The 20,752-nt window shown below is 36.6% G+C and overlaps 2 protein-coding genes across 2 annotated transcripts; one reads left to right on the forward strand and one right to left on the reverse strand.

Annotated features, from left to right (window-relative positions):
- The first annotated feature begins 3,020 nt into the window (after positions 1–3,020).
- On the forward strand, positions 3,021–9,747 carry tlx3b (T cell leukemia homeobox 3b). Its single transcript, XM_079804216.1, has 3 exons — positions 3,021–3,634; positions 5,832–6,069; positions 7,679–9,747. Exons 1-3 carry the CDS (start codon positions 3,193–3,195, stop codon positions 7,890–7,892), a joined length of 894 nt encoding a protein of 297 aa, XP_079660342.1. The 5' UTR covers positions 3,021–3,192; the 3' UTR covers positions 7,893–9,747.
- Positions 9,748–11,778: 2,031 nt separating this feature from the next.
- Positions 11,779–19,247, reverse strand: npm1a (nucleophosmin 1a). The gene is made up of 11 exons (XM_079805294.1): positions 19,101–19,247; positions 17,390–17,469; positions 17,163–17,282; positions 16,977–17,070; positions 16,755–16,861; positions 16,636–16,679; positions 16,478–16,553; positions 15,323–15,400; positions 15,120–15,233; positions 14,907–14,981; positions 11,779–12,631 (listed from the first exon to the last, which is right to left on the reverse strand). The coding sequence occupies exons 1-11, from the start codon at positions 19,138–19,140 to the stop codon at positions 12,590–12,592; spliced, it is 870 nt and encodes a 289-aa protein (XP_079661420.1). The 5' UTR covers positions 19,141–19,247; the 3' UTR covers positions 11,779–12,589.
- Positions 19,248–20,752: the final 1,505 nt, after the last annotated feature.

Raw genomic sequence — 20,752 nt, forward strand, 5'->3', positions numbered from 1 at the left:
TCTATCTATCTATCTATCTATCTATCTATCTATCTATCTATCTATCTATCTATCTATCTATCTATCTATCTATCTATCTATCTATCTATCTATCTATCTATCTATCTATCTATCTATCTATCTATCTACACTCTAAAAAATAAAGGTTCTTTGGCGGGGTGTATGGTTCCATGAAGAACCTTTAATATCCAAATAACCTTTCCATTACACAAAAGGTTCTTTGTTGTGCAGAAAGGCTCTTTAGACTATAAAATTGTTATAAAAAAATTGTTCTTTAAAGAACCTTTCACAAAACGGTTCTTCAGGGAACCAAAAATGGTTATTCTAAGGCATCGTCGTGAAAACCCCTTTTTGGTTCTTCCTGGCACCTTTATTTTTAAGAATGTATCTATCTATCTATCCATCTATCCATCCATGCATCCATTCCATAAAAATGCTGGGTTAAAAACAACCCAAATTGGGTTGAAAATGGACAAACCCAGCGATTGGGTTAAATGTTTGCCCACACTCTAAAAAATGCTTGGTTAAAAACAACCCAAGTTGGGTTGAATTTGGACTAACCCAGCAATTGGGTTGTTTTAACCCAGCGAATGGGTTGTTTTAACCCAGCGGTTGGGTTGAATGTTTGCTTAAAACAACCCAATCACTGGGTTAAAACAACCCAATCGCTTGGTTAAAACAACCTAACCGCTAGGTTAAAACAACCCAATTGCTGGGTTAGTCCATATTAAACCCAACTTGGGTTGTTTTTAAACCCAGCATTTTTTAGAGCGCAACTATTGTTTAAAAAGTACTCTATGGCTGCCTTAAAATTAACCCAAAATAGATTGGAAATTAAAAACCAGACACATAATTACTAGAGGCAACAATAATAATCAAAAGGTGCACATTTATTAATCAATAATATAACCCAAATTGGGTTGAAAATGGACAAACCCAGCAATTGGGATGTTTTAACCCAGCGGTTGGGTTAAATGTTTTATTTAACCCAACTATTGTTTAAAAATGATTGTAGAGCTTGCTTAAAATGAACCCAAAGTTGGAAATTAACATTTATAAATATGTTTAATACATTAAATGTATTGATATGTTTAATGAATAATAATTAAACAATAATAAATAACTTATTAAATGTTCACCTTTTGATTATTATTGTTGCCTCTAGTAATTATGTGTGTGATTGTTTAAAAATCTCTGGGTTTGTCCATTTTCAACCCAACTTGGGTTGTTTTTAACCCGGATCTTTTAGAAGCATATCTATCTATCTATCTATCTATCTATCTATCTATCTATCTATCTATCTATCTATCTATCTATCTATCTATCTATCTATCTATCTATCTATCTATCTATCTATCTATCTATCTATCTATCTATCTATCTATCTATCTATCTATCTATCTATCTATCTATCTATCTATCTATCTATCTATCTATCTGAAATGTGACATGATAAAAGCATATAGGCTCAGAGCGAAACAGTGAGCATGGGTCAACGACAAGCATCATGACGTAAGCGTCTTCAGCCACTGGACGAGGGCCGAGCTCCCGGGGGAACGAGGCTTTTTAGCGTCAGCACTCACTAATGGTCTATTAAAATATCAACTACTTCAAAGTAAACGGATTTGCTCCACACCAGCTCCCACCCCCTGAAGCTAATCAAACGCGGCGGCCAGGCCAAAGGAGCATAATCATTTTTACGTGGCGGATTACAAGGAACCACTTAGATCCGCTGTCAGAAGATCGGGTGTCCCAACACTCTCGATTAAATAAGCGCATGGGAGTGCAGCTCTCCAAGCGCCGACACCGGCTCCTTTGGGCGCACAGCTGTGAAACGGGTTCCGGATGCAACAACCGAAGAGCATCTCAAAAGTCATTCGAACGACTTGATACGTGCGAATTATTATGAACTCGGTTTAGTATAACATGTCAGAAAATATCGAACAGAAACAAAATTGGCTTTGCTGCCTGCATTAACAAAAGTTAAAATTGTTTCAACTTGGGGGATGATGTGTAATGTTATATTAGCATTATTGTCAAATGATACTCTGTATTTCGGAACCAATTGATAAATTACAGCCTGGGCTTTCCATAAACACTCAACAAAAGCAAGACGTGCAAGACCATCCAATTAACATGACTAATAAAATAAATCATAATTTTAATAACAGCGACTAAAGTGAACAGCAAAAATGAAAATCATATTATATATTTATTGAATATAGTACATTTATTTATATAGCCTATTATTATTACTATCCTTTATATTGTCCTTTATCTTGATATGATATCATTTTAGATGAACAATACACGACCTATTCCCACTTTCCAACTGCCCCATGGACAAAATAAATAGAGGATATTTAATTTGTTTTCTCTTTATCCAATAAAGCCGAGAACGAGTCTAAAGTTGATTGACATATTAGAAAAAAAAAAAGGTTGAGGGCAGCTTTAAGGTCAAAAGCACTCATCTGATTGCTGGAGGCCATATAAAAATTCGATTTTTTTTTTTATTTAAAAGCGTGAATGATAATAAGTGCCCATTGTTTTTATACACGCCGATCAGAGTTTCTCATTAGAATAGATGGTTAAAAAACTCAAGTAATCAAATTATGCTTTCCTCATCTCATCTGATTAAAATGCATTAACTATAAACGACTTTTCTTACACAGACAGGGCACATAATAGTTGATGAGCACTTTATTTTCCACATGAGGCCACGGTAAATCTCTATTAAAACTCAAATATTCAAAGAGCTAATGATGACATGCTGATGTCAGCATGTCCATAATAAAGAGATACTTGACCAATGCAGAAATTGAGAAGTAAATGATCTGCGTTTTAAAGAATGATGTCACGATATTTTGTGACTTGTAACAAAATGAAAGCCAATAAGGAGAGGGAGATGGAGCACTGTCCAATCAGTGAAGAGAAGAGCTCTACGAGCTTCGCGCAGGGATCCAGTGGAGAGAGAGAGTGCCAGAAATCTGCCAAGTCCTCGTGCCAAAAACTTTTCACCCACAGACGAATGCGTCCAAGCCATCTAAAGTCAAGAATTGAATCTCGTGGAGTTATACATCACAAAGTAGATATTACTAGGGATTCCCTTACTCGTAGAGGCAGAGTTTTCCAATAGCGCAAGTCAGAAATTGTCTGTGGAATAAACCCACTGGAAAGGTTCGGGTGGTGAGGATGGACCGAGCCCCAAGCTCCAGCCCAAGTGGCACTAGTCAAACATCACAACCTACCCAACATGAACCCATCAGCTTCGGCATTGACCAGATTCTCAGCGGCACCGATCAAGAGTCGCAGCAGAACTCGAGCAGGAATAGTTCCGAGAGTAGCAGCAGCGCGAGCGGAGGCAGTTACCATCTCGGGAGCCCTACGGGAGCGAGCGCGACGCCGTACACGACACTTACCGGCACATTTCACGGTATCGCGGCACCATACGAGGATTCCAGTCCATACGGAGTGAACTTGACCCTTGCACATGGAGGAGTGATTAGGGTCCCGGCTCACAGGCCCCTGGCCGCCGCCGTGCCTCCACCCATGGCCAGCGCGGTACCCGGACTTGGGAGCCTCAGTTTTCCCTGGATGGAGAACAGTCAGCGCTTCGCAAAAGACAGGTTTGCAGGTAAATAAATAGCCTACTCCCATTCTTTCGATCTGTTCCTTTCGTTTTTCCAACAAAAAAACTCCACGTGGTTGAAATGTCCGAATCAGGAAATGGGGAATTGACTGAGAAAACAAAATTCACGCAAATTCACCATTTTCGTTGTATGACAATACGACAAAAATAACTGCAAAAAGCCTACTTTTGGCATAGGCCTACTTGTGATGTATTTTGAAATGGCGGTGGTTTGTAGATGTTTTTTGACAGAGGATCAAGTCAAGATATGAAATGTGAAACCATAGGCTAGAGATAATTTCTGCTTTTAGTAGGCTAAACTACAGCAAACTAGGCTACTCTCTGGTGTGTGTGTGTGTGTGTGTGTGTGTGTGTGTGTGTGTGCATTTCTTGTTTTAAATGTATTTATTTTTTATTTAAATTCCATGTAGGCTATAGGACGGCATCATGAAAACTAAAAAAACGAAAATAAAAAGCATATTTTACGTGTCCATTATTGGTGATAATAACATATTAGCATAACATTAAATATTATATTATGCTTCAGCTATCATTAAAGTACATTTAAACTGTTGTGTAATATAGCCTATATCTTTTTTTATTCATATGCATATTTTACGGAATCATTAGTTTATAATGTTAAAATATTGACGAGTTATCGCAATAGAAATGTATTCCCCAAAATAGCATAAACGCACATATTATTAAAAGTCCTTATCGTTTGTTAATTTAGCTGTGTAAACGGCGATGCTGTTGCATGTTTGCTTGTGAAAGAATCATAAGGATGAATTGACGGAGGTTTCAATACAATAAATATTAGACAGTCTGTCTGGGAAACTTGATCCTGGTGTTTCCATAAAGAGGCGGCAGATGAATGGCTGTTGCTGAAGAGCTCGTTTTAGTTTTATTTGACATCGAAGAGCGTGAAACACCTGTACCGGTTATGGATGAAATTAAAAGAAAAAAGGCGAAAGAAAGTCAACACGTTCAGTTTAGGTCAGCGTGTCTGTTTACAGCTTATTATTGGCATAAATACGTTTTATTATTAGTAGCCTAGTCTATGCAATATTAGCTACTTTGCATTATGAATAACAATTTAATCTTCAAGCGCGGTCAAATTGTAACACATATCTGAATAATTATCTAATTGTTAAAACCATACAAATAATTCGAATAAACCGTTTAATTAGCTATAGGTGAAAATATGGGCCTAGGCTTTTTTCTTCTTCTTTCAAATATGTATTAAACATCTACCAAACGTAAATACGGAAGTAGGCTAAATGAGTTATTGTTATATTTAGTCAACCGCTCTTTTGCATATGAATGTCAACTCTTACAGTTCAGAGCTGTCACATATAAATCACCAGCTTTCTTTATTCTGGGGCAAAAGGCGAACGCTGTTTCATTAGAAAGACATATCAATATTTTACCAGCTTTAATTATTGTCACCTAGCCTATAGCCGCGGTAATAGGCGCTCTCTGCTGCTCTGTGTTTTTTTAGGTAATAAATAAATGAACAATATAGGGAATTACTGTCATTAGGAGAACAGCTGCTGTATGTATTTGATGCAACATTAATAGGATGTTTTGTCTGATTTTATTGTACAGCTTATATGTAACCTGTGTAACAGGCCTCTCAACATAATAAGAGCATCAGCATTCAATCTATTTATGAGGGGGTTTTAGTATTTATTAATCAATAACACAATGTCTGATTTGACATCTAAAAGGCATGGAGTAATTTAAAATGATGATGAACGCAGTTTTCCTTTCACTCAGCAAGAGTCAGAAATGTAATGCAGCACATAAGCAAATGCTCTTTACTTCTTAACAGTCCTTCATAAAAATAATAAACGATTAAAAGTGCATTCTTCATGTAATAGAATCAAATTTTTCATCAATGCATCCTATTTTTGGAGGTACTTGGACAGTCTGTCTTTACATTTAAATGTATTTATATATAATCTGAAAACAATGGGAATCTTTTAGAGTATGCATAAAATATGTCTCTTTGTAGCATTATTAAAAGGCATCTTGCAACTTGAAAAGGCAGATTGCAATATGCCTTTTTTTTCTACTAAGAAAAATGATTCAGTGCAAAATGATTCAGTGTGATAGAAAGAGGTCAGGAAGCTGTGTCAGACTCATCACGACTTTCCCCATCTCTCACTCGGTGGCTTTTCTTTCCTTATTGATACCACAGCAGCTCTGACGCCCTTTACTGTGGCTCGGCGTATCGGCCACCCGTACCAGAACCGCACGCCACCTAAGAGAAAGAAGCCCCGTACATCGTTCTCCCGAGTGCAGATCTGTGAGCTGGAGAAGCGCTTCCACAGACAAAAATACCTGGCCAGTGCTGAGCGAGCAGCCTTGGCCAAAACTCTGAAGATGACAGACGCCCAGGTCAAAACCTGGTTTCAAAACCGCAGGACCAAGTGGAGGTGAGACAGAGAACGAAAGTGAGACATATACTAATATAAAACGCTGTGAAAAATGATGTAAAACATTCCGTTTGTGTCCAGAGGAACAAAGGCACATTTCACTACAATGCTACGTCCCATTACATATACATTTGACTGGAGTCTGGACATTAATTACGTCCAGTAACACATGCTGTGAAATAGGTGTCCTGATTTTCAAATACAGTCAAATATACTTGATGAATTTTTCGGACATCAAATCACTGAATGGATTGAATCGATATTTGAACTGCCATATAAATGATTCCCCTATTTATAATGAACAAAGTAAAGAAATTGAGGCATTATTGAACAATAGAAGTAATATATGTGTCATAAGTCGCACGGCTATATTTGTGGCAATAGCCAACAATACATTGTGTGGGTCAAAATTATCCATTTTTCTTTTATTCCAAAATTCATTAGGACATTAAGATCATGTTCCATGAAGATATTTTGTAAATTTCCTACCATAAATATATAAAAAAAAACGTATTATTAGTAGTATTATGTGTTGCTAAGGACTTCATTTGGACAACTTTAAAGGAGATTTTCTCAATATTTCGATTTTTTTTGCACCCCCAGATTCCAGATTTTCACATTTTTCGGCAAAATATTGTCCTATCCTAACATACCATACATCAATGGAAAGCTTATTTATTTAGCTTCTATCTATTATCTATCTATCTATCTATCTATCTATCTATCTATCTATCTATCTATCTATCTATCTATCTATCTATCTATCTATCTATCTATCTATCTATCTATCTATCTATCTATCTATCTATCTATCTATCTATCTATCTATCTATCTATCTGTCCATCTATCTATCTATTTTTCGGCAAAATATTGTCCTATCCTAACATACCATACATCAATGGAAAGCTTATCTATCTATCTATCTATCTATCTATCTATCTATCTATCTATCTATCTATCTATCTATCTATCTATCTATCTATCTATCTATCTATCTATCTATCTATCTATCTATCTATCTATCTATCTATCTATCTATCTATCTATCTATCTATCTATCTATCTATCTATCTATCTATCTATCTATCTATCTATCTATCTATCTATCTATCTATCTATCTATCTATCTATCTAGTGTCTGTAATGACCTGACATCACTTTTTTTTTTTATTTGACCTACTAACGGCCGCAATATCTGCAAGAATTAATGGGAAAATAATGGGGTTGTCAGGAAGATATATGAATAATTAATTAAGGCAAATACACTAACGACATGCCACACTTTGGAGAAGAGGAGGGGCTGTTTGAATATTACTCAAATGTAATATTTAACTAAACTCTACGTTTACCTTTTGGTCCGGTTGATTAATCAAATACATTTCGACAAAATCTTCAGCTGTGCATAACATTTTCCAAAATTAGATTAATTCTATCCACACAATTAGTGATTTGTTCCTTCAAAGACGATCTTGTCGTAGTCTTAAATGCTTGCCGTTTGTGATTCTTTTAAGCCTGTGATTCAGCCTTTGGAAACTGAACACGTGAGCAAGTTTGTGGCGAATGTAAAACTTCTACTCCTCTAATTTCCTCCGCATCTTTTCCTGTCAGACGGCAGACGGCGGAGGAGAGGGAGGCAGAGCGCCAGCAGGCCAACCGGCTGATGATTCAACTCCAGCACGATGCCTTCCAGAAGTCTTTGACTGATTCAGTGCCATCAGACCCGCTCTGCATCCACAACTCCTCGCTGTTCGCCCTGCAGAACCTACAGCCTTGGGCGAGCGAGGAGGGCGGCAAGCTTGGAGGAGTGACCGCGCTTGTATGAGTACCAGGACTCGAGAAGGAAATGACATTCTCATTCTTTTTTTGATGGACTAGGATGTTGGTTGACCTTATCTCCGTCCCGAAAGACTATTTCATTCCACAAAAAAGCGAGGAACTAATTATGGCCATCCGACAGCGAGCAAACCCATATAAATAAAAAGGTTCTGCGTCGAGCGAGCCTCTGCAGAATAAACGATAGCCGTCTTCTGTGGCGTGTCTGTGCGTACAGATCCCCATTAGGGTCAGTTTCATTGACAAAAAGTGACCTGTAGAAAGGAAACAGGCCATCTCTGCTGACCCTTTTACAGATCCACTGATCTTCTCCTCCATCCTTTCATTTGCCCTTCTGCCCCCCTGTGTAATTTCTCAACCACTCAGAACTGTAGAATACAGGATTAATGCAGAAGAGGGAAGTAATGATGATTTAATTATTTATAATGCGAGTTGCTTGACCTAAAATGCCCCCAATCTGGCCATTTGTGGACACACACACGCAAAAATAGACACATCATCCATAGTTTACCTAGTATACTCATCTTTTTAAGGGTTCAAAAGAACCAGCTACTTTTATTTATTCATATTTTTTTTTAATGAAACCACATCCCGACCGTACGAGGAATCGCATGAAACGTCCAGAAGAGAGGGACACGACGTCATACTGGGCGGTTGCAATATACTTTATCGGTTCGATTTATTCAGCAGTAACTCCAAATGCAGCTCAGAAACTCCTCAGAAACACGCTTCGATGGCTGAATGTTTTGTGTCCGAGAGAAAGAACAATTCAGAAGAGACAAGGGTTTGTTAGATGCCCCTATGATGTAGGTGTGCTGTTGCATTCCAAACTCTTTATTATACTTTGTATTTGATAAATATGTAAATAGCAAGCGAAAAGTAATAAACATTCTGTTTTGGCATTAACACAAAAAAGTGTGCTTTGCTTAATTTGTTATCGGACGAGGCATATTCCGAATCCCTAAGCAGCACTCTTCTCTAGAGTAATGTGTTGCTTTCGGGAGGTCCTACCACCGTTCTACACGACTTGATCGACAAATAAACGCAGAGTCCTGGTAGTTGCCTGCAGTCGATTATGCCTGCCACAGCAAAGAAGCACTTATGTCCTCGAGCAGATAAATGCGGGATCCTGTGGGACCATAAAAATGCCTTTATGCCCTCTGCAACCAACTCCCTCCTCCCAAAGTGCTGACTCTCAGGAACTGACCTGTTTTAAAGGCCCGGGTGGGGGGTAAGTGGAGGGGTGTCCATTATAAAGTGATTTAACAGACTCCTTACATTATGATGCTGTCGAAGCCTCCGCAGGGTGAACCTGTGGAGTTCCGCCACAGCTCTTTGTGGACAGATGGTTAGTGGTGACCTGTGTCAGGGCCTCTTTGACTGGGGATGTGTACAGTTGAGTCGGGGTCATCTGAGAAAGCCTTCGGTAAAATAGACTCAATGCTCAGGATCACTTACACAGGATGTATTCCTGGCTCACTTCCACATCACTTCTACAGTTGCTCAACTACAAATTGATTTGTAAAGGGTGGTGTTTTACCGCCCTCTGCTGGCTATTATCTGCAAATGCTCCTATATCAGCAACAGCAGCAACCTTCCAATGAGGACTTAAATTTAATATAGTATATTGAAACAGTGGCGTGCAGTGGTGTTCTGAAATGAAAATTTTAATGTTTTTTTTTTTTTTTAAATAAATCAAATGTCCCAGTTACACTTAACGTTGTCACATTCTCCTGCTACTTTACAAACTTTACTTTAAAAGAAACCAAATACAATTCTATTTTGTATTTTTACATTAACTATGTAATTAATGTTCTATTTATTAAAACCAATTTTTCAATCTCACCAAGTCAGTGTTTTAAGCATTTTTACATTTTCTTTATTTCAAAAATGATAACTAAAGGCAGTATAGTTACATTTTATTTGTGAACTGATGTTCAGCTGGTCTTTTTAAGTCAACATATTTTCGGCTCATCAGTCGACAGCTCAGTAAACACTGGTCACTATCTTTAAATTCACTAAGCTGATCGCTCTCTAAAAATAAAAAATAAACAGTCATCATGTTTTCTGGACATTTCAAGTTTGATTTTGGTGACATAAAGCAGTGATATGTATTTGTCTGAGCTGTACTTTTTTTTACATTTTTAATAATTTTCCCATTAAAGGGATAGTTCACCCAAAATTGGCTGCCTAAATCTGATTGGTTACAATAAAAAACATTCTTCCAAATATCTTTCTTTGTGTTCAGCAGAACAAAGCAATGTATACAGGTTTGGAACAGCTTGAGAGTGACTAAATCCTGACAGAATTTAGAATTTTTGGGGTTTTTTTTTTAATATTTGCAACATTTTTTGTTATAAGGATTATTTTCTCATATTTCTTTTTTTTTTTTTTTTGAGGCGGAGGAACTGCCTCCCTGAATTAAACGTATAATAATAATAAAGCTATATTTAACAAAAATACATTAAAACAACCTAACTTGACAACTGCAAACCATGTCTGCCAAAATGGCAAACCTTAAACTTAACTCGTGACGGTTTTATAACTTTGTGCATATTAAAAATAATAACCAGGTAGAAATGAAAATCTTGAAAACAGGCGAAACGTTTCTGTATGCAAGACATGACACGAACTACAAATTTTATGCGCGAAATCAAAGCGACGTCAATGGCTCGACGCTTCCTGAGGTAACTCTTTACAATTGACGAATCGTTATTCAAACAGAGACTAGTTTAAATGGTGGTAATGGTTTAAACAGGCAAATTGAAAGAAAACCTATATTCGTAAAATAATATGCATATATTTGTTTCAGCGCGGTGAATTAAGACAATACATTACAGACATCACAACCTGCAAAAACTTGTTTCCGGGAGATGGCAAAAATATATTAGGTGAGCGGGGAACAACCTAAACGCGGGGCTAGTTGTAACACACATGGTTTAAAACTTTCCACACATGGCAGGATGACGAAACTTAGTGTAGGCCTATTTTCTAGTTGCCATATCAACAGCATACAGAGAAAAATTGTGCAAAAATGTAAACATCTTTGGAAGACATCACAGAACATTTATTTAACCATAGCAAAAGTACATTTCTTACTTAAGTTATTTCAGGGTTTTTTTGTGTTTATCTAAAATGCATAAAACCTGATATTATTGTAATCTTATATCTGTTTTATTAAGAGTTGAGATAGTTCTTTAATGCTGATCTAACCAGCAAAGAGACACTATCCAGGTTTAAATCCCAGTTGCACAGGTGGGCTGTGTTGTAACCTATGGTTGTAACACTGCGTTACAATTAGCCCCTATTATATTCTATACTTTTATGAATTCTAGTGCGAAACCATGAGAAAAAAAGTGAATAAAGACACAATAAAGAGTCAATGTTCAGAAATTCATATTGTGTTTTGAACTATGCTGTATTTTGAGGTTTTGTTTATTTTTAATTAAAAAATGGCACTATTTTTATGACAAGTTAATAATTGTATTTTATTAACAAAATATTTAATTTTTTCCTTGTATATTTTTTTGATTAAATTACATTTTAAGCTGTCATTTGGTCGTTACAATGTACCCCACTTATGGGGCATGTGGTCACATCTCACTTCCATTCTTTCAGGGTAAATCAAGGAGAAAAAAACAAAAAAAACACGCTGAACCCCAGTGAATTTACACAAACTGAGAAAGTCATATATATTCATTAGCCTAAGCCGCTATCACGGGTTCATTCATTCAATAGTATTGGTGCATCGAAAAGAAAGTGATGAGTGTGACGAGAGAAAAAAAAAAGGCGGACAAGCATAGAACAAATATTCGGAAAAAACCCCCCAGCAAAACAACCATGACTACTAGAGCAATTTCATGAGCCACATTAAATACAATAAAACATTTACTGCACTTCTGTTTATGGTCCAAAAAAAACAACACATGTACAGAAGGTGGGTTTAAACCTGTGAAATATAAACTTTATTTGCATTTAAACAGATTTAAATAAGTCAAAAAAGGTGAACGAGAACCACATCTGAACTGTAGTCAAAGATTCATAGAGAGTCCTGATTCTGTTGAGATTTAGCTGCACAGACTGACATAAACTAAAAAAAACAAAACAAAAAACACATTGTTGACATTTGGATTTCTGACAGTTGACTAATCGATCCCAAACATAATACACTCTTCTAGCATGTTCAGGCTATTGACAATCACAAATAACATGAACTGATGAAATACTAGAATTCATCCATTCTGAAACCCACTAATCATGCATTGCAAACCAGGTCAAGCGTTTCAAGACTTCAATAAACCAACTTCTCAGTCGCATCTCTAATCAGAATGCCATGCACACATTTCCATGTCATTTTAAAGAAATCATGGACGGGGTACAGTCAACAAATCTCCATATAAATTAGAGGGTTGAAATCTTCTGCTCAGAATCGCATTTGAGCAACAAGGCTGCCAAATGAATGCCACACTCTACGGACATGACACCACAGGGGTGAAGAGAGGGCAGATTGCAGAGATGAAAAAGGTCATGTTCTGAGTAAAGTATTTTTAAGGAATGGCACGGATTTGACGTAAAACTGAGGAGTATGGGGGGGGGGACAAACAAACATAAAATTGCAGGTAACAAAGTAAAATCATGGGCAAAAAAAAGCTTAATTTAAGCAAAATAAAAAAGGTTTCAGTTCTTCTACTTGACACTCTGTCTCCACTTCCAGAGCTCCTGAATGACCTTGAAAAAAAGAAAAGAAAACAGAAGAACAGGTAAGACCTTCATTCATGACGGTTTCCAATTAATTGTATCAGTAACATTACACTATTCTTTGTCTGCACCTATGGGGTGTAACGGGTATAACAAGACAAAATGCAACAATATGTGTTGATATAAAAAGTATTATTCACTGTATAGAGTAAAGCCCAAAGTATACTTCGGCCGTATACTTAACAATATGTAATTTTTGGCCGCTTATTCAAAACAAAGGCATAGCTTGATGATGCCTTTCGCAGAGCTTTTATTATGCCACAGTTGACAGCTTCCGCTTTTTCCGGTCATGCGTATGTGGGGTAACGCAGCGCTGTTACTCACGGTAAATCAAGAAAACAAAATCTGATCAAAACACAGGCAAAGAAGAACGACCAATCTCTTATAAGCAGATTTATATGTAAAATAACGCAATCGTCAACATTAAACAACATTTAAATCAAAACTGTTATTGAGTGAAATGTCGACCCAGGATGAGCTATAGGACTGTGAAGCTTTGGGGATGGACTCGATCTACTCCATCAATGTTTTGACATTCATTCTGAATCCCATCTGTATGCAAGTTAGTCAGGATTTTCTTAGCTTTTTTCTCAAAATGTAGCTTTTTTTTCATGAAACTTACCCACATTCAAGTGTTGATAAAAAAAGAATGCATGACGCTAGAATAAAACAGAGGGTCTGTTCTTTCATTTGAAATATTGCATGTTCAGATATTCAAACAACAAGATATTCTGTGGGCCATGAAAGTTGTCAAAATGACCAAAACGCTTGTGGTGACTGGCAAATTTCATGTTTATGTTCACTTAAGACATAACCGATTATGTTTACGATGATACTCGACAAGACTGGCATTTTAACACAATTTTGTGTGAATATTCGTGCAATGTGAGCGTGTTCACATCGGTGGCATATACGGAAATGCCGATATATATCTGTGACAGGCTCATATCAGCCGATAAAATCGGCAGAACGATAAATCGATTGGGCTCTAATTAGAATCTTAACCCTTATGTGATGTTGGGGACGTTTTTGTCCACTATGGGGTGCGCTGTTGAGTCTTAATTTGGCCACAATTTTGTGTTTCAGCAAGTGGAATGATATTTGGTGACAAATTAATAGACACATTTTAGGAAAATGCTTTGAAAATTGTCAAAAACTCAATACACTGAGCAAATTCACAACCCTTTCGTTATGTTTGGGATGAAAACATCCACTAAATTAAACTACTGTAAAAATGTATCAGATACATTTTTTCTTAATTTTTGTTGTTGTTGTTGCATAAATCTGTTAATCAACCTCAGTCCTGATCAAAATTACTTATTTTCAAAATATTACAAAATACGTAATTTTGTGTTTTTTTGATGACACCATTTATGAACTTGGCAATTAAAGAGTAAAAATCTTGGATTTTTTTTTTTACATTTAGTAGTTGATAGATTTACAGATTTATGCAAAAAAAAAACATTATCTGATACATTTTTACAGCAGTTTAATTTAGTGGATATCTTCATCCCGAACATAAAAGGGTAGTGAATTTGAACAATGCACAAGCGTTACAAAGAATTACCATCATCATTATAAAAGCACTAAATTCTAAAAGCAAACAATGAAGCAGTTGTGTTTAATTTTTTACAAATATCTGAAAAACATTTGAATTTTAATGGACTTGAACAACATTTAACAAATATAAATGTATATAAAATTCAGACACCAGATATAATTTTTTACTAGTGGGTGCAGGACACTAGATAATTTATGCAAGCGAGAATGGCTAAATAAAATAAACCGACATATACCCAAAAATTCTTCATACAGTGGACTACCAGTAAAAATAATAAATTTGGGAACAAAATTATTCAGACACTTAGACCCGACCATGTTTTGCTTAAGTGTTTCTTTAATTGCTAATGCAACCTTTTACACCACAGACTGAACAAAATTGAGCATTGCTTGGTAACTGGTTGACCCAAATTGGTATTATCTAATTATGGTCTTAAATTTAACAGCTGATTGGGTGATTGTAATCCATTACCTTTTAGTTATCTGACATTATCAAGATTAATTTGTTCTGGCAGTTTAACAGAGTTCTTGTCAAAATGTTTTACCATTTTCGAAACTATAGCGAATAAACTGTGATAATGTGAGGAAAAAGTTGAACGTGTCAATAAATTTTAGTTTGACTGTATATCTTGGAAAATTCTTATTAGCTTGACCCAAAAATCAAAGAAAACAGCAATACACATACCTTTGTATCTGTGGCTTTGAAGCAGTTCTTCACAAAGTTCTCAAACTTTGGCTGTTGTTTTGGTAGTGATACACCCTACAAACAAATGGAAATAAACATACCATTCATCAACTATACTGTATTTCACCATGGTATGGAATGGCCATGGTTTCTTATCACACACACCAACTCATTGTGACTACTTATTTGGAGAGGATGCAAAGGAAAACACACCTTTTCTACACTTGCCATCATCTTGGCCTTGATCTCTGGGACAGTGAAAATTTGGGGCGTTTTGGGTGACTGGACTTTCTTGTCACCCTTGTTGTTCTTTTCTGGAGTCTTGAGCTGTGAGAGCATATCATCAAATCAGTGAGATCCGAGAGAAACCTAGAGACTTCAACAAATTTCTGGAGGAGAAAGAGGGAGATGCTAACCTGTTTAGCAGGTGTATTGGGCTTGGGTCCTTTTCCATTCTGTGCAGGGGTCTGTGGTTTGGATGGGGTCTTCTTTTCCTGACAGAGCAATGAAGAAAAAAAAATATTAAATAAGCATTCCTGATCACACTTTTTAGTAGGGCTGGGTATTGACACAAATTTCACAATTCGATTCGATTTCGATTCACAAGCTTTCGATTCGAACTTTAGATATATATCAGGTTCAATACATGGCCAATTTTCTCAAGGAAAACAAATCTCTGAACTATGTTGTAAACTATGGGAGTCAGTTGTACTACATTAGCCTACTAATATTGAAGGTAAAAAAAAAAAAATCAACTGATTTGTATACAAACACTTAAATTACATAATCATATTTATACTCCAATTAGTTTTTTTTAAATATAAACATTTGGCTGTCATAAAAACTTGCCAGATTTATACATAGGCTACATACATGGATTAAATTGAAGAACATTAAAAATGACTTAATTAAGAATGTAATGTGGTGCATATAATTATCAAAATGCTCCTCTCTTAAGTTATTTTTTCTAGCTGATTAAAGCTTACTAACAAGTTTATGGACAATCGATATGGTTTTTCTGGGGTAAATGTGACGTTACATGATTGTTTACTTATTAGCCATTTTACTTTCGTCTTTCTGCGGTTGAAACTTGAGCTATTCCATGTGACATGATACGAATTTCAGTAAGTTACCCTGTATCTTTTAACACACTTTCAGATGCTTATTCATTTCGTGCTGTAACTGGTATTAAAGCGGAAGAGAAGATCCTTTCATGTGCATTACACGCTGCCGGTTCTCGAGCTGTATTTATGCTTTTGAATTTCGTAAAAAAAGAGACCTAATTTGAAATCTGAGACTTTGTTTTATATAACTTTATTATATAAACTTTATTTTTTAATAGTAATAAAGCACAAAGATTAACGCGATTTATAGGATGGGAGGTGCGCTACAATGTTTATTTCATTCATTACCGGAAAACAGGATGACTAATCGATTCTTGGGATTTAAGAATCGATATGGTTTTGTAAAAGTGAGAATCGATTAAAATCGAGAAATCGATATTTTTCACCCAGCCCTACTTTTTTAGACATTCTATAAAAGATTTGAGGGGCATGAGTAACTCCTCTAACCTTTACAGGTGACTCTTCTACACTTTCGTCCTCTTCGTCGTCGTCATCATCATCATCTTCTTCATCATCATCATCCCTGGAAGGTAAAATGGAAATGTAATTTTATTAATTAAAAAAATAGCTGCTATTTCTTAAACACTTAAGATGGCAACACTTACTCATCGTCGTCATCATCATCCTCTTCATCCAACTTCATTTTTTTCTATGAAAGTTAATTAAAAATGAGCCACAAAATTAAATATCATAATGAATCCTATAAATTAATTTGAGAACTTACAGAAGGCTTTGGAGTCAATGACGCTGGCCTCTTTTTAGCTGTTGTCAATGTCTCCTCTTCTTCCTCCTCCTCCTCCTCTTCATCAAAGGACTGGTCTCCTCCCATGACTAAAAGAAAGATTCCAAAAAGAAATTTACTGATGATTCCGGAAGCAGTTTTCCTTGCGTTTATCCGAGACAAAAGCAAATAATAAGACCTCCTCAAGTATTATCAAGTACTCACTGACGAGATGCTGTCCACTAATGTGAACTGGACCGGAACCAGAGCGTAGACGGAACACGACAGGTGGAGTGATCTCAAACCCACCCAAACACACCTGAGATACAAACACATCTTTAGTTAAAATCAACCAGAGCAATTCCTAAACCGATGTGTGAAACGACAGCGGCGGTGACTGATTCTGCTTACACTGGGGAGGGTGGAAGGCTTGAGTGTGGCCAGGACTGCTTTGACCTTCTGACCCTCTGAATCGTGCCCTTCAATCTCCACAACGTTCAGTTCATCTTTTGTTGTGGGATCGACGCAGGCCTGCAGGAAGAGGAACAAATGCCTTATGCATGACATTTAAATGTTAACCAAACTTTGAGGACCCTTTAAAACAACCCCGGAGAGGTCTGACAGCAAATGCGACATACCATTCTGACAGATAACTGATGATCAAAATCATCATCCTCTGGGTTAAAACTGACATCCTTGCCTGCCTTGAGTTCACAACCTGTAACAACAAACAAAGTTTATTTAAAATTAAAAAGACAAGACGACATCTTTTGTAGTGTAACCAACTTCAGAGAACCGGTGTAGTGAAAAATTGGGTCCCCACTGAAATCAGTCTCCTTTTGAAACCCAAGCAATCCCATTGGTTCAAATTGCTTTTAATAGGTACTCTCGAGCGCCTGTTATGATCATGTTATGATAAATGCTGTTTCAACTGTGTTATAATGACTATTTGTGTCAGTATTAGTTAGTTTATATACTAGCATAGCATACAGATAAGCCTGAGAGCTTATTTGAACATACCATATATTCTAAATAATCTTTAATGTAATTGTGTTAAATGTCCAAATATTTCCTTTATAAATAAAACAAAATGTTCAATTATTCACTTAATATGCTATTATAATTATTTATTAATTAACTGTTAAAGTGTAATAAATGCTGGTTCTATTATGCACCAGTGTGTTTTTGTACGTATTATATGGTAAGCTATGCACATTTAAAATTAATATCATTCGTATATACTAGGGTAATTATTAACTGACAGTTTGGGGAGACCAGATTTTTCATGACAACTCTCAAAACCCATGCAGTGATTAATTTACGTCGACACGTGGTCCCTTGTTCTTGGTTTAATGAATCAGTCAGAGAAAGAGAATCGCTCGGTCTGATTAAACTCGATTCGTGAACGAATCATTCCGCACGGTTTGTGAATAACGGTATATCAGTTGAAATGGTCCAACTCCAAAGAACGATTCGTATATCGCACTTATTTCTAGCCGCCATTTCACAGCATGGAACGCTACACCGGCTTTATATGATACATGACTAACTTTACGTAGAAGCAAGGAACTCCACGTGGCGATGCTTGTGGGATGCTCTTTCGTGTTGAAACGTTAATATCAAGACCTGACAATGCAGACAAGCTTAAAGCTTCAATCTTAAATTTAAGTAGATAATAGAGACCATTGGTACCAATAATTTCTAATACCGTTAGCACTGGTATAATTTGAGAAAATAGGTCTAACCAGGGTATGTTTGTTAGGAAAACACACGAAAAACAGTACATTAAACTTATTGTATATAACGAAGAATACAATTTTCAGTTGCAAGATAGTAAGCGAAATTAATATGCTTAATGCTAATTGTCTCATCTAACACGTGTAGTACGGTGACGCCATTTTGGAGCGCCATTGCACGACACGTGTTTAAAGAGCGCGTGCAGGGAGAACTGTGAAGGTTTCGTTCTCGTTGTTTTAAATACATTTAATTCAGACGTTTATATCGATTTTGATATTAAAAGTTTGATAATAAAGGTTGTCGGAACTACCCTATGAGATATAATCTTGTGCTAATCGAGTAGCTAAAGCGAATTCATGTTGTACACGTGAGCTAGTTTGTCACTCCACATCGAGGCATTTAAGAAAGACAACGCACCGTAGTTACACCAGTTAAAACATCAACATGTGCTTTTAAGCATTTTGAGTCGGATCAGATAACTTAGGTTAGCTGGCAAGCTTCCACACTACGCCATCCTGTATGCTTAACTTACGTGCACACTGCCACGTTTACGTACTATACGTGTGATATGACACCAAACGAATCAAGTTAAGTATTTAATGTAGTACATACCGTACAGGAAGGTTTGGGGACCCATTTGTTCGAGCTCCATCTCTGTAGACTATGTATGTGTGTGTTCGTAGCTGAACTGTGCTGCGCGCTCGGTGCGGGTCGGGATGGACACACTACCCACGTTGAGTAAATCACGCCCATAATGGGACAGTCCTCCAGTCCAGCCAATGAATGAACTCCGTGGACAGAGAATCATGGTGATGATATGTACTGTTGAGAATTAGATTTTTCCGACTAAGCATGTCTCAGAAAGATTTAAATTTAACACTCCCAAACATTTATTTGACCCTTTTCTATTCAAAATTGTTCTGGGAGGATTTGCTCCTATTACAGCCTATTGTATTATTATTTTTTTTTTTAGGTGTGGTAAAGATTAGAATTGGATGTGATATTACCAATTAACAAACAGATGAATACAAAATTATGTAGTTTGAATAGGACATTAAATGTCCTAATTGATCTAAGGCCTAATCCTGGTTTAATCTAAGACCTGTCTGTGAAAGCCCATGTGAAACTGGGTATTAATGAATTTGAGACCTCATAATCCAGTTTTTTAACTAATAATAATTATAATGAGGAAGAGAACTAGAAAGGGATGCCATTCATGCCCTCCAGGGGGGTATTCCAGAAAGCAGGTTATGTGACATACCCGGGTATGTTTAAGAGTAAGCAGATAACCTCAATTTTCGGTTCCAAAAAAGGAGGCAACTTTCAGGGGATGTAAGTAACCATAGCAACTCACTCTCTGAACATAACCTGCTCCGGAGCAGGGGGGTATTCCAGAAAGCAAGGTTAACTTACCGTTACATATACCTTGAACTCTCGGTTAATTAACCCAAACCTCGCTTACTCAAGGTATGCTGGTTCCAAAAACGAGTCCCGGAGGACAACTCAGAGTATGTTCCCGGTTAAACACACAAGGCATTCTCAACAGAGCAACGAATCGATGATTCACCATGGAAACAGACGCTAAGAAAAAGCGCGCCATTCTACTTCCTCTTCTTCTTTTGTTTAATGGCGATTTACATAACCTACTTAGTGCACATCGCCACCTATTTGGTGGTTGTGCAATCATCTTTTCGTTTAATAAGTAATCTTTAAAAAATGATATTGTTTGTTTGATGCTAATTAATTGAATGCAGATCCATGTGTGAGATGACAATAAAATAAATAATAAATATATTTTAATTGAACTTACATATAAATCAATTAATTCAGCGGTTTGGAGTGCCAAAGTCACGTGATTTCAGCAGTTTGGCGGTTTGACACGCGATCCGAATCATGATTCTACTCGCTGATTCGCTTCGAAGCTTCATGATGCAGTGTTTTGAAATCGGTCATCACTATATATAAGTCGTTATTTAGGGTTTTTTTTGCGCACAAAAACTATTCTCGTCGCTTCATAAAGCTATTGTAGAACCACTGTAGTGAGATGGACTTTGTACCTTTTATGGGTCTTGAGAGTGTACAGTGCATTGTGCCAATGGAGGCCTTTCTGAGCGATCGGATTTCAACTAAAATATCTTCATTTGTGTTCCGAAGATGAACGGAGGTCTTACGGGTGTCGAACGACATGAGGGTAAGTAATTAATGACAGCATTTTTTGGTGAACTAACCCTTTTACTCTTTCGCCGTAAATTGATGAGTACGAC

Source organism: Gobio gobio (genome assembly GCF_949357685.1).
Source record: "Gobio gobio genome assembly, chromosome: 22".
Taxonomy (NCBI): Eukaryota; Metazoa; Chordata; class Actinopteri; order Cypriniformes; family Gobionidae; genus Gobio; species Gobio gobio.